The sequence below is a fragment of the Limanda limanda genome, chromosome 3 (genome assembly GCF_963576545.1).
Source record: "Limanda limanda chromosome 3, fLimLim1.1, whole genome shotgun sequence".
Classification (NCBI taxonomy): domain Eukaryota; kingdom Metazoa; phylum Chordata; class Actinopteri; order Pleuronectiformes; family Pleuronectidae; genus Limanda; species Limanda limanda.
In genome coordinates this window covers 10,472,029-10,496,356 of record NC_083638.1, presented here as the reverse complement: position 1 = coordinate 10,496,356, position 24,328 = coordinate 10,472,029, and the positions used below count along the sequence as shown (strand labels likewise).

General features: G+C 41.2%; 1 protein-coding gene across 1 annotated transcript in view; it reads right to left on the bottom strand.

The window, feature by feature from the left end:
- LOC132998931 (protocadherin-9) overlaps positions 1-24,328 on the bottom strand; it is a 189,759-nt gene that overhangs the window by 51,536 nt on the left and 113,895 nt on the right. Inside the window, exon 3 of the mRNA XM_061068683.1 lies at positions 3,710-3,911. Within this exon, the coding sequence (XP_060924666.1) occupies positions 3,710-3,911 (202 nt within the window). The remainder of the gene's footprint in view (positions 1-3,709; positions 3,912-24,328) is intronic.

Here is a 24,328-nt window from a genome sequence, read left to right as displayed (position 1 = left end):
CATACAGCAAATTACTTTAAATCAATTCATTTCGCGTCTTTTCGGCACCGCAGACATTAAACACAGAGCAGCTCTTAATGATCCCTGCACCTGCACTTGCCTTTAAGTGCTGTGTTGGGAATTGTGTGTTAAAATTTAAGAGCTTTTGTAAAAATGCAGTTAGAAAACACTCTTAACCTTTAAAATCAATCATCACTCGGGGAAGGTCTACCCTTTTCTTAGCAACCTCGCTTTTTTGCATGCGACTTCTTCACATGTACTGTTAAGTTTTCTCACTGACTTTAAATCAACAGAACCTGCCGAGGCTGTGATTATCATCCGTCCACCGGCTTCTTCACTTTAATGTTCAGCTGCCTTTATTTCATCTTTTGTTTGCATAGGTCTCCTTGTCTTTGTCGCGGTGAAGCTTTACGAAGATATCCAAGTCACAAAGAAATATGAAACACCTCTTTATGCTCAATCCCGTGCTCTTTAAAAAAAGACACACTCTCACAACTCCCACACCGTCTGCGTTTCCCTGGCTCTGATGAAAGCCACAACCCCCGCATTAGTCGAACCACTTTTCTGTCAGACAATTAGTAAGTTCACTTTTTATAGACCAAAAGGAAAGGAGGACGAAATCCAAAGGTCAGGCCAGACAACTGGACCTAATGACAGCTCGCAGACGCGCCACCTTGTCTCTGCCAGGCTGGTGATACTGAAATAATTATTCCTCTGTGCTCAGGATATCTGTTAAATTAACTAAGTGGTTGAACTGTGAAGAATCTAACTGATCTCACAGTGTCTAGCAGGTCAACATGGAGAAAAATTAAAACATTTACACGTTTGAGCATTTCCAACTGGGTTTTAAGAGATTCAGGGATTAGAAAGTCCAAATATTTTCTTTTCGTAACCACTATTCCTTGTGATGTTCCTTGAGATGCAAGAAGGAGGTGGTAAAGGAGAACCACTGTGGAGAGAAATAAAACAGCTGTTCTGTTCTTTTCATATTCATGTGGGTGTGTCCAGGTGCAAATACGAGGTTGTGTTGCTTTAAATGTTGCGGCCGCAATGAATTGTGGTACGGCATTTCCTCTTTTCCTTTCATAAAGGATTGTGTAATGTTTCCTCAAAAGGAGATAAGTTAGGAAGCATTGAATCTCCTGTCCTTATCCTTCAGAGAATTCTAACAGCTCTTATTACGGCGGCGTCTGAAACCACGTCACTCAGTTTTGCAAGATTCCTGAAACAAAATGGACTATTTGATTTGGTTTTGAGTTGGAACTTGCCTTGTGTGAGTCGTGCTTTGTTTTTTCTAACAGTTCATCAGGATTTCAAGAAGACACGAGGGGTTAAGATTATGGAAAAGCTGTGGATACGACATGTTCCTGCATCAAACAAACTGTGCTGTAATAGTCGGTCTTGTGTAGGATGTTACCACCCAACCAACAGAAGGGCCCCTGGTAAAGGTTAATGCTGTTCTCATTATCATCATCCTCCTGTTAATATAGTGCTTTATTGTACAGTATTTAAATAGAGGTTGTTGTGAAACAAAATCTAATGCTTATTTTTTATGGAGAATTCACAGGTCTCTAAATACCAATTACATAATTTGCCATATTTTCAGGGGGACTACATGCTGGTTTCTGTTATTTAAAGTCAACTTTAACTTGTTTCAAATCACAATGCTGATCGCAAACATGTATAAATAGATAAATAAAATCAATACCCTGCACAAACGTGAGGAACACAAACCTATAGACCAATAATTAGCTCAGCATTGGTTGTTTAAGTCCTTTCGAACAGTCTTGATGTTTAAGAAAATAGTGAGCCCCCCCACACTCCTCGTGATAAATGTCACACTGAATAACTGAATTAACAACTTAAAATACATCAAACCATGTTGGATATCATCCAGACACAGTTTTCCTTTGTCACCAGAGTCTACGCCACATACAGCTCCTCAGAGAAGAGGTTTTTTTAAGTCTGACGGAGACTCACTAGAAACTAGTTAACCTGGAACCACAGAGTTCACATATTTGAGAGTAACACCAGCAGGTAACACATCCCTCATACACGGGACATAAAATCATTATCGTGCCAAGCAGCAGGTCAGTGATCAAAGACCACCGCTGTCTCTGTTAATCGTGTGCGTTCAGAAACGGCACCGCGGACACCAAAGCAAAATGACGCTGCTTGAGAATTAAAAACGATGCCGTGTGGTGGACGCTTAAGAAAACCCCACGAGGGATTGCGCTGTTTCTTGGATTTAATTCCGATTGTACACGACTTGATGCAGCCTCAGACGACAAAACAAGACTCAAGTCATCATTCCCTCTCTCTCTATGAAACACGCAAAGTTCACAAATTCATGTTTGTTTTAATTGGCGCAGTGTCACGGATATGTGTTTATGATATTTCACTAAAATCTTATGCAGCTTGAATCTGTTTACAGGGACAAGACTCATCGTGTCTCAAATCAAACCGTGACAATTTCTTACGTCAGTATTGCAGATTATATACATTTCACCATGTTATCATATATTTATTCGTGTATGATTGTATTGGCTCATACACTTTGATGAATTTTGTTTCATCAACTTTCAAGTTTCAGGCACCAAACCTTGATTGTAGAAAGATCACGGTCTGATCTGATTAAATATGATTATTTAAAAAGTTGCTGTTTACTTGAGGAGCGGGACAAACCTCAAATGCATCAATTACACTCCTTGAACTTCTTTTTTTCCTGCAATATACCACTGCCTTTGCTTATTTATTCACTTGCTAAGAATCAATTTGAAAATAGATTTTTCCTGCAATCCTGCGGTATCACAAATGCACACGCTTAGCCCATTTGCGGCTTTTCATTTGGGAAGACAGTTAGTCAGCGGGCCTACACGGCGCTCGCTCAGTGCATCTGCCAACCGCGGGCACATCCGCTAAGTTAGAGTCAGTATGAAACCATATGCACGCAGCGTTTACTCACAGCACTTGTATTTACGTGGCGCTGGCTGATCAGCCCTCAGTAGAGAAGCTGGCACCGACCTTGGGGCGACGCGCTTGATCTTACCGCACGCCTCACCTCTTAATGATAAAATGAGAAAACTGGGTCGGAGATGTGCGTTCCCACCAGAAATAGTGGGAAGTTAACATCTTCAGCTGAGCACCAAGACTTCCAACTGGGAAATCAACTCTAAATAAATCAAATGAGTTTCACAAATAGGTGAGGAGCCTATGGGAGGCCCAGGTTTGCTCCTGGGAGGAATGAACAAGTCTGGATGATTAACTGAGAAATGAATGACCCGCTCGTGTATCCACTAGAAACCTACTTGAGCAATCAAACGAGCCTAAATTAAATGGTATTTGGTATGTTGAGTTCTTTATAGAGACTGATGTTGTTTTTCATGACTATTTATTATCTCTTTTCAAGGAGTTTTAGTTATTCCCTCCAGCAATATGTGAAACATTGTCTTTTCCTTGAACCTGCGCTTCGAGACAAAGCATGTTCTGATTTTGCTGTCTCGCACGCCATCATTAGAAAACTGAAGGAGTCGCATTGTGTTCGAAAGAAAACGCACCAATGTGACACTCACAATATCCACTAAATTGGATCTAAATAAACATTTGGCAGCTGTTTAAAAATGTCAGCAATGACAATTGAACCCCACACGGTTTGCAAAAGAAGAGAGTAGAGGGAGAGGAAATAGTCATGAGACGTAATGCGACTCACCGGAGTTGGGGTCGGAGTTGCCGTCGGCTTCGGTCCTCTTGTCGGGGGAGGCCTGCTCGTAGAAGTCGTCCTGCGCCTGCACCAGAGGGAGAGGTTGTGTGAGGAGGGAGCCACTGCCTACAGGCTCGTGGTCCCCCAGACCGCTGTCACTGCAGCTCTCCTGAGAGCCATCCGGCAGGTGAAACGTGACGCGCCGCTGCGACTAGAACCAAGAGCACAAAACAGAGCCTCCGATGTTAGTGCTCTGCTCTGCCCCCTTAAAACCCTTTAGTTCCTATTTCACACCGAGCTCGTGCACGCAACCGAGAACCGATCAGCACTGCAGTGTGAGATGGACAGACTTAAGAGTTTGTGTCTGAAATGTATTAAACATCAAATTACAAAGTAAGGAGGGTATTGATGAATAGAGGGGTTCGTTTTTTGAGTTTTCACAAGACGGGAGAGGATTGTTCGGGTCTATTTTGAGTTGGGCCGCATTATAGTTGGGGAAGGGGAGTCAACACATGGTAAACACAAGTCACGTTTCACTGCACAATGACAACCAACAACAGCATGCAAATTACAACACCATGCACTGTAGCAAAGATCCAGCAAGGTGAAGGGTGTGAGCCTCTCATAAACACATAGTGTAATTAATGTCAAGCATAATTAATGTCAACCAGGAAATGTCCTTATATCTTCGACATCATATCCTCATGTTTGTTAGAACTGCTGCAGAGACGTTTGCAGGCCATTCTCTTTCGAAATACTGTCTTGATGTAATGTCATGTGTGATGTACTGTGTTTGTGGACAATGTTAATGTGTAACTCAATTCTGATGTGCCTGGATCCTGATGGCTTGGACCCAAGACATCCATGGACAGTTAACCCCACTAGCCTAAGACTTGTACCCGTGGCACCAAATTTCATGTTAAAAGTGATTGGATGTGATGTACTGTATGACTGCATTTGATAAAAGGAAATAAAAAGAAGTTAAAAAAAAAAAGAACTGCTGCAGCACGATTGTTGAGTTTGTGCTGTCAGATTGTTTGGGGTGTTGGCAAAGTCAAAGTGGCCTGCAGAGTTAACAGAAGTCCCCCCCGGGGTGTCCTTCCACCAACATCCTGCACTCTCACTCAGGAGTGGAATTTCTAAACCCGCCGGTGATCCTGGGACATGTCTTATAGCCCTTCTGTTGGGAGCTATACACGTGAACACTCTCACACACACGCGCACACACACACACACACACACACACACACACACACACACACACACACACACACACACACGCCGTCCTTAAAGCCATCCTGATTGAATTTCCAATTGTTAATTCCGAGTGTCTTTTCCCCTCGCTCTAATGACATTTTCCTCCGGCTTTTTCATAAGTCCAGAAACGAGCCTGCAGCTAACCTTTCGTGAGCACAGAGAGGTCCCTGCCACATCCTTGGTGATGACAGACAGAGACGGGTTTTACAGTAATTATTGGCAAAAGCAAAGGTCAGCCATTCTGCAGTCTAATGCAAATGACCTCATTATATATTTTAGAACGGCTCATGCAACATTCAATTAAACAAAAAGGGCGAATAATAAATGGAGAGGGAATCAGCTGATTTGGGAGCCGAGGTGCAAACAGATTCAGATTTTAAAAAGCATAGTGTTTATTTCCTTAAGAGAGAGAGAGAGAGAGAGAGAGATGGATGGATGGATAGAGCAGAATCCTGTAAATGTAAAGGTCTTGTCAAGCAGCGGGATTTTGGATAAATGTCACCGTTATTAATTATAAAGAGCAAATAATCAGATAGGGCTTTCCAACTGAATATAGAGGGGGAGAGGGGGGCGTCCAAAAAGTGTCCGCTTCTTTGTTTGCTTGCTTTTCTGACAGCGATGCTTATTATCGCAGCACTATCACTGTCACACCAGGTGAGGCGTACTGAGTGCATGTGCTTTAAAAAACCCTTTATCGGGGAAACGAACCCAATGAGACAGAAGGCTGTTGATGCGAGCCTTAAAGATTTGACACAAGCCATAAAGCGCTGACATGTTTGGTGCGTGTGCACTTAATTATCTGTGGCTTTGCGTGTTTTCTTTCCTGCTGATGCCAAAAGGAGTTGGCCTGAGGCAAGGCAGCCGTGTATTTGTTGGCCGCGCTCGAGGCGTCGAGGTAGTAATACTGATGCTGGCAGCTTTTCTTTCACCACCTTTAGTCGAGAGGACGACTCCTTATCTTACACTTACTTAGCACTATACGTCGTATATGTTGGATCGATTAGAAAAGCCAGAGAATTGACTTTATTCAGATAAAGCTGTTACATATATGGGTTCTAAAAAAATGGTTTTAACCCATTAAACTGGGAGTAGTTTTCAATTTGTAAACAACTTCTCCAAAAAAGGTGTAATGTCACTGCATCAGTATAATATAAACACATTAATGTGAGCACTGCTGATTAAATATAAAGGGAAACGAGTGGCCACTATGTAGATAGAAGAAGCAACTGCTGCTGCAGATCCCAGCGTAAACAGTAAATATATTATACAATGAGACAGAAAAAACTGGAATAAATGTGATATTACCAAAACCCTCTAATTATACACATGACAACTGTGAACAGTAATTAGAAATAATATCGACTTTGTCTATTTAGCTTTGATTTGTACACACAGATGAAATCGTACTCTTTGTCCTTGAAGAGGTTTTATTCTGTGGTATATTTGGACGTAGCAGAAGATACTTAAGGTAAGAATTGGTCAACATGAGTAAATTATTTACTGCACACAAATATCCTGTAATGATATTCATTTATAATCAAATAGAACAGATCCAGTTGTATATTGGATGCACTGTGCATGTCTGCGGGTGCTGTCATTTGCACATGTGTTTATTTGTGGGTTTAAGGGTGTTTGGGAGATATTTGTGTTTCTCCGTTGCTGACAGTCACTCGTAGTAATATTAGCATAAGACCGGCTTAAACTATCCCTGCTGCCAGTTTACAAGATATTACGGCTTATCGCGCCTGCTAACCCTTATTATCCGCTTGTTTTTATAATTTGCCTGACCAAACACACTCACTTTAACAAACACAAAGCAAATAGCAGCACTTTGGGGTTTAAACTCCAGAAAGCCTGCAAATCATCAGGGCGAGGGGAGAGGAAATGCCAACTACTGAAGCCTCACGCACAACTACATGAGAGTCGTGTTCCTGCAAAGTGGGGAAGGGAAGAGTTGTTGGCCTACAACAGATAAAACCTTCAGCTGTGATCAATGTGTTCCTCGGGAGCAAAATGGGTGAACATGTAGAAATACACATTAAAGCGGTTAGTGGCTCTATAAAATGTTGATGCACCATAAGTCCGGGCAACAAGAAATATAGTACCTATGTCAGATGTTTATCTAAAGTGTGATTATTTTATTTTTGACCAAGAAACAACAGATTTTTTTAAGCAAAGTCTGCAGACAACAATAATTGAATCAGTTAGTCATGCATATAACTAGATACGGTGTGTGTGTCTGTTTGTGTGTTGACTGTGCAATCACTGTGTATTTTGAAATGTTTCAGCGCTGTACTGCAACAACTCCCCTAATCACAATCAGCAGAATCACTGCTCAGTAAAGACTCAGACTGATACGAGTCAGATTTTATGCGACAGAAAGCAAAAAGGTGTCGGGCTCACGACTCGGAGCTCAGGCTTCCTCACCGCTTCACCCTCGTTCTCCTCCTGTGACCATATGGAGCACAGTGTGCGAGTCGAAAACAACTTCTGCGTTGCGTTGTGTTCCAAATGAACACAATACAACAATTAATGAGTGGAAGCACACACTGAGCAGACGCATGCACACACACACACAAAATAATGCAACCTTCTCACCCCCGCAAATAATCTTATCTATCAGCAGTCTGACACCTGCGGTGAGAGAACACTTCCCACGAGTCCTTTCTCACAATCAGACCACTGAGGGAGATCAGTCAACCATGGAAAACAAAACTCACAAAAATATCTCTGTCTCTCTCTCTTTCTCTCTCTGCCGTGCTCTCTCGCTCTGTCTCCTTCCCGTGGAGACCAAAGGTGCTGTGCCATCTGCTGGCCACCTCGGTTAAATACATCAATAACAAAAAAGGCCAGGAATGGGATTGTCTTCTTTGTTTCACCGGTCTTGCCGATTGATTTTTTTTCTTTTTTTCGGTATTTGAAGTCTCACACCTTTTTCTGCACTGCGGTTGTTGTATTTCAACTCTTGCTGAAACGACAAATGTTTGTTTTGGAGACAGTGTGTTTGAGTGTCACGCACTATTCCCCGCAGTTTCCAATCCACAGCCCCCGACACGCTGCAACATTCCATAGAACATCAAATCAAGTGAGACATTAGCGGCTGATCGACAGTGCCTCCTGTCGACGCAACATTCGGATTTCCTTTGGGCTCATCCATAAAATTCATCACAATATCAGTCAGCCAGGGTTCTATTTTGATGACATAAACACAGTCAAAAAACAAAACAAGCCTTTTCTTTCCCCCAAACTGCTTAAAAAAGATGAAAGATGTGGAGATATAAAGAGTTCCCAAAGTTGTTTCTGTAAGCAACACACAAATAAAAAGTGACAAATAAATCACAATCTCCCCCCGTCTTTGATTCTGACTCTAATATTGACGTAGACTGCTCCTGCTGCCTCTCCAGAGTCTAAGTCTGCTGCCTTCTGCTTTTCATCATTAAATCATAGCGCGGCAGTTCTGAGAGACATCTGCATTCTGCCACATCCACAATGAAGCTCGATCAGTCACTCCCTCGCTGTTCGGCTCACTACAAATACACACGCACGCACACACACACAAAGACAAACACAAAGATTCATAAATCTAAGTCACATCTGACCCATTTCACAAATTGCAAGCTTGGAGAAGTGGACACAGAGTGCGTGTGTGTGTCTGTGTGTGTGCACTATGTCTAACACTACTGTGCTTTGTGTTAGTCATTTGTCGAGCATTTGCTTAGCATGTGATTATCAGCACAGTCCATCATTTTGACTCTTTCTGGGGTAAATGATCTCCACCAGATTTATGGATGCAATATACATACACGGCACACTTGTTTATTTATTTATTCATTTCTTTTGGTCATGAAAAACACAAATCCATGTGTATTGTCGTACGCTGTGTTCCTCACCAGATACACACGTTTTCACCTGTCATCTCTCATAGATGACAGGTAATTTGACAAGTTTCCTCTTGCTGATGCCAAAGTCTAATTTGTTTTGCGATATGAATGGGTCCAAACTTCACAATCACTTTAGATGGGTTTCAGTCTCTACGTCTAAAACCAAACAAAAATATATTGCCTAGAAAAGATCCTATTCACAAACGAGTCGCAAACTATTTCTGACCATTAGAGGGCAGCAAGACGCTTCAAACTACTGCTATATTATTCTAACAAAGAGGGATAATAATAAAACTTTTCTTTTTAAACATCCATCCAACATGCTGAGATCTTAATTTAATGTTGCATTGATTGTTTCCTTTATGGCCATTCCTGAAAAACACCAGCGATAAACTGGGAAAGATCTAAATCTTACGGGATTACAACTAAAACATAACAATATTGCCAGGCATTGTGTATTAGAAACAAGGTTTCTGAGCTTATGAAGGTCACTGACCCTTTTACTAGACAACAAAACCCCGTCAAATCCACCATATGTTGGATTTAACCCTGAAAACTGGGATGAAAAGGTCTGAAAGCAACTGATACACAGCACTGATTATTTCCATGTTCATTTTTATTTTCTTTCCAACTAAGAACGGAATAAGGTAAGATGCTTTAATCGCAGAGTGTACACCTTGCACTGTTATAGCATAAGCTACTTTAGTGCAAAAATAATACATTCACTACTTTACGGGCCAAAAAGCTTATGAAACAAACCTTCTAGGATTATCTCTGTCAACTCCAGAAAGGCTCTCAGAGTATCTGAAGTTAAAGCTTAAACTGCAGCTAACGGGTGCGGCGGTGGTTGAGCTAACCAAGTCTGACACTGCAGGCTGCCTACAGCTGAAAACATGAAATGACTACATCAGCTGAGCATGCATGTTTAACTTCTATATATACACTAGTTACATCTTGCTTGGCTACAGATGGGTAAACCTTCCCAGCTCCCTTGATGCATCAGTGGCAGGTATATACTTGCGTCGTCAGTGGCGGACATATACATTTGACATTTCAGCATATATATATATATATATATATATATATATATATATATATATAAAAAAAAAAAAAATCACTAAATTAAACAGAATTTACCTGAACAGACCTCTCAGGAGGATGAAATTCCATGTATAATTAATGTCATGTACCAGCCCCTGGGGCTAGATCCGGACATCTTAGGCTCATCTACTCTCTTTCCCTCCTCCACCCTGCTGTGACCTCTTACCTTTCCTGATGGCAGTTTCCCTCCACATCCCCCTCCTGTCCCTCTTTATCCCAACTTTAGTATGCTGTTAAATAACCCTTCTCGGCTGAGTGAGGGCTGTGAGGCGGCAGCGGTTCAGCCAGCTTCCCTCTGTGTCTTAAGCAGAACCAGAGAAACCTGTGCAACTGCCGCACGGCATTAGCCACAAAGTTAACACTACTGACTCACTCATCGCCTCTACCCTCCGCCAACATCCCCGGCCATAAAATGAGAGACACAGCAATTCTTCTCTGTGTGTGTCTCCTGCATCAGGATGAAGGATTTGACACTCAGAGACAGTTAACTACAGAGCAGTGCGGGCTAGGCCCTGAGCACTGAATGGGGGAGCTTGATGTGTTTATGAGTTACAGTCCATGTGATCTGGGTGATGCACACTGGAGTCACTGTTCTGTCGCACTATGAAGGGTGTCAGCCTTTTTTTTGTGTTTCACTCGCCCCAAATGCTTCTGAATCTCACCTTTTTTGTGCAACCGCGCTTAAAACTAAATTAGAGATGTTAAAATGCATTCACAAAATAAATTAAATGCATTTATGTGTGTTCTGGTTTACAAACAAAAGCATAATCACAGAGCGGTGAGATTCATAGCAGCCCTACAACCCTATTAGCTGTCATGAAATCCTATTTGTGATTCCATTACACCAAATAGGTACAGAGGCACACATTTGTTTAGTTGAATCTCTGTTTATCCCGTTGAAATAATGGTTATTTACACAGCCATGATTATCCAGCTTTGAGAGATCAAATGTAAATCGTTGCAGCAGGGAGGTCTGGTTGACTTTGGCAACTGGTGTTCTGGATTTCTAAAATCGTTTTTTTGGCATTTGCACAACAACGTGAGGATTTATAGGATGATTTATAAGATGTTGGTGTTTGGTTCCAGAAACAGCCAGCAGACAGAGATATCTGGATAATTTAACTTTTCTTAATTTAGTTCACTGCTGTAGGTTATCTCAGTATAATATAACTTTATGTACATACTCAGAATGTTATGTTTATTTACTGACTCAAATGTCCATAAAACTACACATCACTACATAGTTTATGTGTAGAATTTGCACTACATATGTTTGTCAATGCCAACTTTCAGCCAAACTTTGGGGCCATGATCTAAAAAAAGTCTTATTGCACTTTGTTATCTCTACACTTCTCCCAGGGAATAAATTGGATTCTATTTATTCTTCTGTTAATAATAATTAGGAATCATGACGGTGTTACTTTAATGAATTTTGTCGAGAAAATGTGCAACTAATCCACACCTGCATTGTCACAATCTCTCATTTAAAAGCTAAATCCAACTCAGTGGAAAATAAGTGAAGTGTGAAAACCTAATGATATGAAAACAACTGATTGGTCTGATACTGCCGCTTCAGGAGAATTGAGATGCATAAGAGCTGCTGTTTAAAAACGATAAAACAATACAAAGGAAACAGCACATTTCTCAGTTATGATCTGAGTTTAACTGAAAAGAATTGTGGACACTAATGAAAGCTTTGTGAGGCAAACATTTATTTGTCTCTACTTGACAAGGCTTGTAACCCCTCCCACAAGTAGCAGATGCTCATGCCATTTTGTAATTGGAAGAAAGAAATAATGGAAGTGACTTCTGATGCCTAAACATCATGGGGAGATGTTGACGGGGCTACCAGTCATTTCCAATTCCCCTCACATATACTGTACCATTTTCGGACCAATATTGCACTTAGTGGATTTCTGTCCTTTGTAACTGACGTGGTGGAAGTGAATCATAGTCAGCACACTGAGACGGGAAAGACACTGCATAAACCGCCAAAGAGGAAGAAAAAAGAGTTCAAGGAATTTCTACCAAACAGCATATGGCCACTGGCCAATTCTGGAGCATCATTAGGCTGCTGGATTTTCAGAAAAATCAATTGTTGCCCTCTGTGCGAGTCTTTCTACAGGTCCTCTCTGTGCGCCTGTCCATGAGCCTATGCTACATTTGTGTTCCAGGACTGGGGTGCTGCTCCCACCAGTAACTGACTGTCCTATTAACTCTGTATATCTGATCAATTCTCATCGATCCGACCCGAGCGTCCCATTGGTTTTTACTAGCAGTGCTTGAAGAAATTTACCTGGCTCAGGCATAGAGAGAAGGCAGAACATGTTATCGTTGCCGTAAGCATTGTGCCCCGCTGCTGCCCACTTTGAAACTACAGGCTATAACTAGCAGGTGCTATTTTTTACTCTAGCTGTACTCGAAGTTAAAAACAAGTAAAGAAAAAATTGCTTTTATGAAAAAGTAATAACCCCCTGCCGTTGCTGCACATGTGGACGAGGACCACAGAGCTCTAAATGGCTGCCTCAAAATCATATTTGATTTGCCTCAAGCGAAAGTGGCCAAACCCGACCAGCTGTGAGCCCATCATTTGCTCGTGCAAGCGATTGGGCTGTACTTAATGGTTTAAATGTAAATTCCACAGCCATTTAATTACATAATTGTAAATTGAACATCTCCACGTGATAACTGTAAAGTAGGCCAACATAATTACTTCTCTGCCCCTTGCTAGGCGCCACACCAAATATACAAGCAGCCATCATTGATGAAATGTTGGAGATGATCGACCATATTTTGGACGACGAGCCCGTGGCAGCGTTGTCAGAATCACCAGCGTGGGTATTATTGGTTTGATGAGACCACTGACAGCTCGGTTGCCAAGCACATCAAATATGCTTTAATGTGATGACATCAAACCAGTTGAAGGCTACACATGCATGTGTCTGCCTCATTTTTAGCAGGAGGTGGCTCACTGACAGCTGATGTGGTTTTAGCGCTGGGCATTTAAACTAGAAATATTGTCTATGCACGCTGAAATGCAAACTGTCTAAAGGAGAAGCCAACAAAATCCCCAAAAAAAATTTGTTTTATATGTTTTCACGTGTTGTATAGGTCCACACTGTAGATTTTAGGCTACTATTCAATATTAGGGCAGAGTTTAAAGTAAAGTTTTAAAGGATCAGTTTGTAGAATTTAGTGACATCTAGTGGCGAAGTTGCATGTTACAGCTGAATACCTCTCACCCCACCCTCGCCTTCCAAACATGAAGGAGAACCTGTGGTAGAATTCAGTTGTCCAAAGGGCTTTAATTTGTCCAGTCTAGGCTACTGTTAAAAAAATGGTGGCCTCCATAGAGCGGACCCGCTCCTGATGTAAAGACTAAATATAACCATTCCAGGGTAAAGAAAACAACAATTCATACAATTTAGATGCACACTAGTGAAAACATCACTAGGATTATTTTATAATCAATTTCTGCCAATAGATCTAAATTGTACACACTGAAACTTTAAAACCCTTCGATGACTAGAAAATAACAGTGTTTAATGAATCATATATAATCAAGATTGATGTTGGTAAGGATCTTTAATAAAAAAACTATGCAACTAGTAGATAAACATGTTCAATGTAATAGTTGTCGAACAATATGAAGCAGCATCCTTCACATGTAAAGACGGTCCACTAGAAGAGTTCATGCTCAGATACACAAGCAAAGCTCGACCATCAAATGTTGATGGATGACGGATATGTACAACAAGTGGCTTCCACACATTTTCTACTTGAAATGCAGGTGAAAAAATGTCCTCCCCAAAACATGCATATATTACCATAGACTGAAATGAATGTGTACATCACTGCATGCATAAGTATTTTCCCAGGACTCAATGTGCATATATAATAGTCGTAGAAGTAAACTACATGGAACCTCACCCTTTCCAACCAGTGCATCGATTAGTGTGAATATTCAATCCTCATTGTGGCACACAACCTTGGATTTGTAAATCGTCAGGTTAACACACCTGTTTTTGCCATTTCACCCATCAGGAAATTAGAAACTGACTTTTTCTGAGAGGACAGTCACAGTGAGGGGAATACAATTAAGCCCAAGCCTTAATAATTAATTTTATGGTCAATGATCTCACCAACAATTATTTCTGTTGCAACAAATCATCTGGAAAATAAGAAACTCCCAGACCCTTTTTCCATTTGTTTTGTTGCCAAGCAGCCAGAAATTTCCCTCCAACAGTTTCTAGGGAAAGCAGGGTGGCGGTGGCGGCTGGTGGATAGTGTGCTGCACTGCATAATTTGTTTTTGTTTGTTTGTGATCACCTGCCTGTTTGAATTTTGGGGGAATGTGAAAGAGACGAGAACACTTTGTGTCTTTCGGAAAACCATTCAGCCAACATGCAGACCGAAGCAACATTCAATGTGCATGTACAGCAGCCAAGACTGCTGAAAAATTGAAATAATAGCTCTTATTTTTTATAGTTATTGTGAACAGGCAGCAGGATGAAGAGTACATTTGCACATGATCAACAGAGGGAGGAAAAGAAACAAGAGAATGAGAGAGAGAGATTAAAAAGGAATGAATATTAATGAAACAAATTATGTTTTCCGCTTTGCAGGGGTCCATACATTATCCGTTTTGTCAGATACATAAAGAAGAATGCAGATCTTGATGGCTACATTACGATCTTTAGGTTTAAAACACTGAATGCAAATCCTAACCAGTGGAGTCCAAAGTGTATGAAAATCCTTTCAATGGTTTTCTGTGCAAACGATGCTGAAATAGCTGAGCCTTGATATGTGGAAGGTTGAAGCTGAATTTCATTCACTATGGCTGAGGTTGCATCATAAGAAGTTAATGAGAAGGCATTAATATCTTATAATGTTCTTAAAAGTATGACAATGATATAGTCGATAGTATGGCAACTAGACGTAGGAAAAACTAAAAGAAACGCAGTGAAAAGAGCGAAATAAATATTTATTAATTTTTGTATTTATTTATTTGTATGTTTTTGCCACCACTTTGGTTTATTATTGGACGCAGCACATTTAAGAGCAGATAAATTGGTCTTCCACCTGAACATTAACCTGGATTCACCTTTTGACTTGTTCCTCGTAACAACAGATTTATTAAAACGCTGTACACTCTTTTGTTTTTTTTATCAATTTTTCTCAGATCTGACCTCACCTGTTGGCAGAGCAAACAAACAAGGAAGACAGACGACGGAAACATGAACAAAAACAAACAACTCCAATGAAATATTAACGGCAATGCAGCAGCCAATGTGTGACCTGATTTAAATATAAACTGTATTTGAAAACATTGTGACAGAGACATGATGGTGTGAAGATCCTTTTTTTTGGTACCTTTGTATAATGTGTTCTTAAAAAAAAGAAAGGTGATGAATATCCAAATGGATAAAGGAAGAGCAGCATAGGCAGCACTGACAGTAAAGTATGTTTCTCTTATCTGAACAACAGTGGATAGAATACGCACTAGTTATGACTGTCGGTGGTCCATTCATATCAGAGAAAGCATTACTAGTACAAAGACTCAAAGCTTGTGCATTATCTCCTGTAATACATGTGCTTCAGTGCATTTCAAGTATTTTGTACCAGTCCCTTTTTCAACACTTTCTTTAGTAAGGAATTTATAAAACTAAAATTCCCAGCTGATGCCCGAGAGCATTGACCTGTGTCTCCGTCTTCCAGCGCTCCATGGTGCCACTGCCGCCTTGTGAAGACTCATCTCCCCGGAGAACACCTGCTCTCCTAACGCCCTAACACGCCTAACTAGCTCTTACTGTGCACTTTACAAATAGTGCACTTCTTTCCTGAGCGCCTACACTATGTGTTATTGATCAGATTTAGCTTAGTACTTCCTTAAAGGTCTTTCTTCTGTCCTGATGCTTTTGTGTTGTCGCCTTTTGGATAAAAGCATCGGCCAAATGAGTAAATGTAAATATCTAAAAGGTTTTAAAAGACTAATCCAGATCATCAGTTTCCTAACGGATGCTGGTTGATTTCCGTGTCATGCAAAGTGAGATGAGACCACAGGTTCCTCCGGCTTGTCCCCGGAGGAACCCATTACTACCTGAATGCACCCATGTCACTTCAACTGACTGTCCTCAATAAGCAGCAACTCCATTACACCGATCCACTTAGATGACTGAAAATAGCAAAATACTGAAACGACGCCGGTCCTATTCTTAAACATTTCTATCCCGTTCCTTCCATCTCTGCAGCTGGTGAGGCTTCCTTGTTAGAATTCACTGGGTCGATCACTTAACTGTGCAGAAGCTTCCTGGTATGACAGTTGGCTTTAACTTTACAAGCACTTTCCATGCTGCGAGGTTTTCCACTGAACAACTGTAAGGTTTTGCTGTAGATCTCCTGTGGAGAACCACTGTCTCTTCTGTCAGTTCAGCTGAAGCCTCCCCACCATTCCTGGCCTAGTTGCACAGGAGGGTCCCCTTCAATAATGTAGAGCGAGAGCAACGTTATATCCCAATAAAATATCGACCTGCTCCAACACTCAAAAGAAGCTTCAACAAAACAGGTCTATAACTCGAGTGTCTCAGTGACATCACTGGTGTCACCTTCTTTGCCCTCAACAACTTCCCTGATTATTGGTGTTATCCAGTACCGCTGGCGCCTTCCTGCACAGGCTTGCCCGGTTTCAAAACCCTCACGTGGCCCCAGGTTGGTTTGAGTACAAATCCAATGTGCTATTCTGGACCTAAACTGGAGGAATTAGCTCTATTGCATGCCTTCAACATCTCTCACAGTGTAAAATACACAGCAAACTATCGAAACAGTAAAACTAAGGACCACCTATAGAGTGACAATTTAACTCTCACTCATGTCCATAAATGCATCGCCTCAGAGCATGCTGGGAAGCTCAGCCCACCCACCTATTCCCCGACACTACCCACCGACTCTGTTCTTCCTGTTCACGTTTCATCTTTTCCTTTTGTTCTCTTATTTGGTCGTTTTTTCTGGCTCTCTCGCCGTGTTTTGTGACCCACTCAGCCACAGCTTCTGATTCTCAATATTTACACCAATAGCCCGAGGCCAGATCCTCTGATTTCCCACAGCGGGAGAGAGGCTTGTGTGTGTGACGGCCATGTCTTTAATACCGGTGGTCAGGTTGAGCAGGTAGACTCGTGTACTCGACTGTAATACCACTAAGCAATTCATGTCACATGTCACACAGAGGCGTGTTTCCATTTCCAATTGTTGGAGTTTAAGGCGGGGCGCTTGCTTGATAATGTCTTTGATGGGTGAAGTAGATCTGATAGGTACATAGCAGGGTAATGTGGAGGCGAGCCAGCAGGGACAAATGAGGAATTACAGTAATACTCAGTGTCAGTGGAGCTTTGTAAATGAGGATGACGGATCATCTGTGCAAAGCAATGCTCAATCTCTGCAGCCATCAACTTAACAGCCAACAAGGCACTTTGCCCAGTGGTCCTCATCTAAGCTGAACAGGCCAAAGATTACTCGTGTGTCTCCATGAAAGATTATTAAAAAATAATAATAAATTAATACACAATGCATGCACTAAACAGCTTTCTATTTATAGCTGAACACCTACAAGGGATTTTGTATAACCTCTGACCATTTGTATGATGATGAGGTTTATAAAGTATTATATGTTCAGCATTCACACTGCATCATATTGCCATGCAACTCTGTGGAAAAGGACTGCACAGCTACTAGCTTTAGCCATATAACTGCTCTGACATATTATATCATCCTTAATAATACACTGTAGCACTACAGTGACAGTAATGTATTAAGTTGTTAGCAGTCAACACAATAATGGTTATTGTTTCCTAGCTCTAAATAAAGTTTAGAGATAAAAACCAATAAAATCACATTCATAATCAAAGCCATGTCAATCAAGTATTAGTTTTTCAAAACACACAATTTCCCATTTTAATTAAAACATTACACCATCACAGCGACGTATGGGACAAACCAGGCGTAGTCTCTGAAGACAGGTGTGAATGTGCAACACAGCGTGAAGCAGGGCAAAATTCCCTCGACACACAGGCAGACACGAGAGGCTTCTTCACTTCTGGTTTATTCAGAGGTTTCTCTTTAAATCCAAATGTAAGACATAAAAAAAACACTTAGAAGTGTACTGCTAATTGTGGAATTCAAAATGATATTATTTGAGAAATCTGGAAACTGCTACTATATCTAAATTGTGGACTTTCCCAGGGCCAAAATCTTAACATAGAAGTGTCTCCCATTGCAAGTAAAAAAAGCTGACGGAGTCAATTTATGCAGCTAGATTTTGTAAGGTATATAATGGAATTTAGTTCAGGAATAATAGCATCTCTAAGGAACGGCAGCTCCCAGCACTTATTCCCTCAGTTAAAATCAGTAATGGAATTGCTAGCATGGCAGAAAATACCTTTTTTCTGTGTGACAATTTGAACAGATGTCAATAGTCATACATTTACCTGTCTCACAACGTTAAGGGACCCATTTAAACTGCGTCCCTGCAATGCTTAGAAATTCTAAAGCCACAGTATGTCAGAAGAACCATTACTGGTTTAGGCTGCAGGCTTGTCACACAAACCCAAATATTACTCAGTAGAATTTTGAGTTCGGCACAGAGATATATGTCTTACAAGCTGCGGATATACACTCAAAATAATGTTTGCTTTTGAAGAATTTCCTGGAGCAATAACTTATTACACATCTAGCAATGAAATCCCCAGAGAGAGCAAAACAAGGACGTCTTCGCGTTACATAAACTGTACGACAAGCTCAGCTGTTTTTTGTAAAGCTGGGTACCTCCATTCCCTATCCATATAAAAGAAAACTAAATGGCACAGTCTGTGCACTACTGGTATATAAGTGTTTGCAAATTTGCATGTGCTCACTGGGGACCAACCTGCCAAATAATATTTCAACTGGGACACAGCACCGCCACTGTCATATAAAAAAAAGCTATGTTTATTGGTTTTCCTCTCACCATCCCTTGTTACCAATTTATGACAGAACAGCAATGGGAGAAAGACAATATTGGTGTGAGAAAAAATGGGGATGGCATAGCGGACGAAGTAAAAATAAACAAACAAAAAAACATCCAAGGCTGAAAGTCAGAAGATTAGTTTAAAGAGACTGCAATATTCAAAGAGCCGGTTCCAGTGGCTCATTGGCAATGTGTAAACAAACTTAATGTATCACCATGAATCTCATAACCCGTCTTGGCCCCGGAGCCTTTTCTCAGCCTCCCGCACAAGTTCAGTGGCTTATCACATAAATGATTATTGACTGCATTGCCAGTCATCAATACCATCAGAGCAGTTTTACATATGGTAAGCCGAGGGAACCTCATCAAAGTAAGCCAGCAGAGGCAGGAGGCTGGGAGGCTTCACAGACGAGTTCCACAAGGGGAATAAAAGGTCTGGAGCGGTATTTTCAGCAGAACTGGGGCCCTAAAATTTAAGGGTTGCTCTGGACTACTGTAAATGTTAATTATTTGACGCAGGGTATTCTGGGGAAAGGTTGAGGATTCAACTCATCACGGATCCCTGGATATGTCTGTGAAGGCACTCTAAGGTAATAGAAAGGGCACGGCGTCCCAGTTTTAACATTGAATTACAACAAAACAAAAAGCTCACGTAACCTTGCTATGTGACGGTGCAACGTATTGGAATATAAACCGGCGCCTCAGGTCTCGCAGTCGAGCCAAAACAACTTAATGGATTAATTGGGAACCAACAGAGATAATTAGGCCTTTGGGGTTGTATGATTCCACCCCTCGTCGGCTGTTGCCTCAGAACTGAGATGTACTGCGTTCCTGCTGTGTAATCGAGATAATTAGCAAGATTGTTGTGTCACTGTCCAAAGATTAGCACAAGGGAAAGGCCAAACAACCAACCTAGATGTGGTTCCAGCCTAGAGAGGCTTCGATAGGTTTATTCACTAGCAAAGACTCTCCCTCGGCCTTATTTGAGTCCTTTGAGCAGTGAAGGTGAAAGATTTTATTGTTTCATCTCATAACGAGCATCCGTTTCTTCAATCATACGACAAAAGGACGCCGCAGTTAGAGGAATTGGTCCAACCTTCATCTTGGCAGCCATTACCCGCCGTCCACACAATCACACTGCAGTGCAACAATTTCTTTATCTCATATAAGGAGGACGTACACCACTACCATATATTTGTTTCCCCTGGGGAGAAATTACTATGGATAGCTAGCTGTTAGCTGAGACTAACTGAGCCAGGACTTCAGTTGTTTACTGTGCTTCTATTATTGGATGCCAAGGTGTCCTTCTGTGAGGCTGACAGGCACTGAGTAGTAGTCCAAATTGATTGGTCTGCTCTTGCCCACCAAAAGGACCTGAACTCAATTTGCTTGTGATGGCTTCAATTTCCTGGCTGGACAAAATCCCCCCCCCCCCCCCCCCTCTCCCCCCTTGCTCTCGCTCCCTCTCTGCATCCCCTCCTCGCTCAAGAGCTGTCATTTAATTCCATTACTCAACAGGGGAGGTTCATGCCCTGTCACATTTGTCTGTCTTTCACCTCACGCTCTGTTCATGTGAACCTTACCGAGAGCGAGAGGGTAAAAGGAAAAAAAGAAAAAAAGTCTTGTCTTAAGACACTGGTTGTTTCAGCGTTTACTGAAATAATCTAATTTGCCGTTCGGTTTTTGCCTGGCAACGCCTCGTGTGCTATGTTTTATTTCACAGGGGTGGGGAGCCTGATCTTCATCTGCCCTCTAGATGAGAGAGATGCAAGTGAATACATTTTGAAGATAAGCTACGTATTTTTAGGGTGCCAAAAGATGAAAGCGAAAGAGAAACTACAGAAACTGAACACACACACACGCTGCTGCGATTGCTGTGGGTTACATTTGCATATGGGAAACAGATATGTTGGACAGATATGTTACAGATTTTATCCGGGTTTGTCATCCCCGTGTCATTATTCATGTCAATATTCGGCTGGTTGCTCAAAAGAAGGTCATCAAAGCGCCGGCTAATTTGCGGCTTGCTTTACAAAGCTTGTTTCCTTGCACGACATTTCTCAGGAGCAAAGACCCAATTTGCTTTTCCCACCATACTGTAGCCACGTCTTGTAAACTCATTTCAGATGCACACAATGCCTGCACGGTCAACGGCTGATTAGAAAGAAAACAGGATCTAACGCCGGAGTCGAGCACAGAGGTCTTTGAAGTGATTACCTTACATGTTTTGGCCCCTGCTTTTGTTGCCTTAAGATAAACACGTGGAGCCACTCAGCATATGCCAGCTTACGTCAAGATGAAAGATTTTGCAAGGCATTATCAGAAACCCGCAGTTTGTACAGAGGGTATTAGCTAGCCTCGGAGATTTGCTACAACTGCAAAGATCTTGCTCTGATTTCAGACACGGTGGGTGGGTTGGATGGGTGGGGGGGGTCAGCCTCTTAGCACTTTTAGATGATCTGGATGACAGGCAGGAGATTAAGGCCTGGCAAAAAAAAGGTGACTTCCTAAAGATAGTTAATCACATCCTGTACTGTATAGCAAGACCATCCACGTTGCCACACTTTATTAAGCTCCTCTAATCTCCCCTTCCTTTCACCCTGTGGTAAATGGAAAATTCGTATGATCATAAAGTTGCGCACAAACACAACAGGATATGTTCTATCGGGAATCAAACAAAAGTAGGGGAACATGCATCATCCTCTTTACCACGACCCCTCTATCGTTCTATCCTGCTTTTACTCCTCTTTGTCTCCGGGGACATGCTCTCTCTCTCTTCTGGGTGTATTTACCAGAAGGTCTTACAAGCTTTTACCTCCAGGAAACAAGCAGCTGATCTGGCTCATACTTTACAATGATTCATCTTGCTCAGTATCAACCACGAGGCATAAATGCAATACAACCAAATTAAGACCGCTCAGCCAGACAAACAAGCTGGGGAATTTCAAACCTATGCCTTTTTTTTCTTTTTTTCATTTAGCTTTGCGAGCCGCTGCAATTTATTGCTATATTAAGACTGATTTCTTGGAGCTGTTTTTTTTTTTTAATGTTGTAGTTGTTCTTTTCCCTCCTTTATTATTTTTTTGTATTATCATTTCAAAGGCAGCGAAGTATAAAACTGTGGGGATTCAGTGCAAATAAGTACATTGACTGCATACTACAGTGAGATGACAATGTTCTCTTGTACAATGCTGCAGCTTTTGAACCTAAGCACAGAGAATTTTGGATAATCAAAACAAAATTACATTGAATGACAACTGATAATATACAGGAAGTACAAGAGTCACATCAATGAAAGGCCTCCACAGTTATCATCATAATCCTCCTCTGAACACGATGACTGATCCATATTGAACTAGTGTTGTATTCATCCTTTGAGCTGCTTGATCAGTTAAAACAAAGATGACTTTCTGCAGAGACTGTGTTTGGTCTGCACAGACACGCCATGCCCTGCCATCGCTGGAGGTGTCCGTTCTGGCGGCTCTCTTCAAGTGAATCAAAAACCCCCAGAGGGACGGAGCCAGAAACGTAGCCATTGTGTACTGGGGAGAGGGAGAAGGCCCTGTGTGAGTGCAATGAAGGGAGAGAGCAAGCTGGACACTGACGGGTCTACTTAGCTCCAGGGAAATTACACAGATACAGGCTAAGAAATTGCAGTGAAACACTTTTAGATTCTTCTACTCTCCGCTTCTCTGTATCCATCTGTTCCAGATGGCGAAATTATCATTTCCATTATCTTATCGATCCAATCATCAGCCGAAGAGAAAGATACAGCAGGATTTTCTCTCCTGCAACTCAGAGCTTATGCAGCAGATAAGGGTGATTTTTGTTTTCATTAATAATGGCTCATTATTACCATTTTATGAAACAATTAGTAAATCCAAGCTTCCAATTGTGCTGCGGTTCAAGAAGATTAAAATAGACGAACAGTACCTGAATAGTGCAGAGCAGACTGCAGAGAGAATTACTCATAATAGCATGGAAAACTGATTCTATCAATAAAATGAGACTCAGTTTCTATTCAAATGTGCACAAAGATTATCTTAACATGTGTGTCCAGTATTTGACTGCGTTGTGCGTTTGCCAGCGTCACTTAGCATTACAGTTGTACATGGTTTGGAATCACTTGTGCTCTGTGCGGTCAAAATCTGTCTTCAATCTGATCACGAATAACACCTTTAAATGGAAGGTTTAAACATATTCACTGATTTGAGTTATGCAAAATGTATTCTCAATATAACAATTACTTACTTTAGAAGAAAGGTGCGACTGATAATGTGTTAAATGTTAAAATTACGAACTATCACCTTTATAAGTTAGTATTAACACCTCAAAGTATTTCTCTACGTATAGATGTCTTTTGAATAACCATTCATATGAAAGCAGGGAGGAATGGTGTTATGGAAGGGAGCTTCAGATTGTGGAACAACCACTTATTGATTAGCTGTACAGGTTGATAATGCTCACACATTACTCTATATGCCACTATATGTTATATATATATATATATATATAATGTATATTATATCTGTATAGGAGAATAGTGCTAACAGATCCACAGATACCACAGATACTACAACAGTAGATTGCAGAGTCTACGCTTAGCGACTTTCATATCTAAAATCTTCTGCATAAGACATCAGCTGCTGCATGATTTCTCCTTTCACCGGCTTCCAGGAAACTTCCATACCAACGATTATAATAAGATGCACAAAGCTAAGGTTGATATATGGCAGTAGACTAATGAAATAGCGATAAACATCTGTTTCTTGTAGAAACAGTGGCCTACTTGTCCATCCCCAACCTTGCTGCACTATACACAATATTTCCTTAATATCATTATAACCATGGACACCAGAGTTTGCTCCTTTTCAAAGGACAATAAACTCCTGTATAATAGTTGTAAAATATCTCCCCCGACGTCATGGTCTCCTTTGGATTTCTCAGGCATCAGTTTCAAAATGCTTTAAGTTAAGTATACATTTTTTTTAAATCCTGTTGGCCCATTTTGTAAAACCATTTTCAGAATTTCAGCACAACTGGGCTATAGGAGTCAAAAGGTCTTAAGAACAGCCATCATGCATCCCAGCAAACTAGCTTTAATTTTTTTCTAAATTTGCGGGGATTAATCATTTATTGTATAAAGGCTGGTCCTAGCCAACACAAAGCTAACAATGACTGGCAGATCTTTTAGCACACTCAGTGTTCCAGCAGGCACCCTGGAAACCAGGTACTCTGGTACAAGCTCCTGTAAGCACAAAAAAAGGAGAGGAATCCTTGTTCAGATGAATTCAGATCACTTTCTCCTGAGACAGAATAGGAAAGTGTGAAGCTCCATCTCCTCTCACCAGCACCGAGCCGGTTTCTTGCTCCTGTCTCTATTTGAGAGGG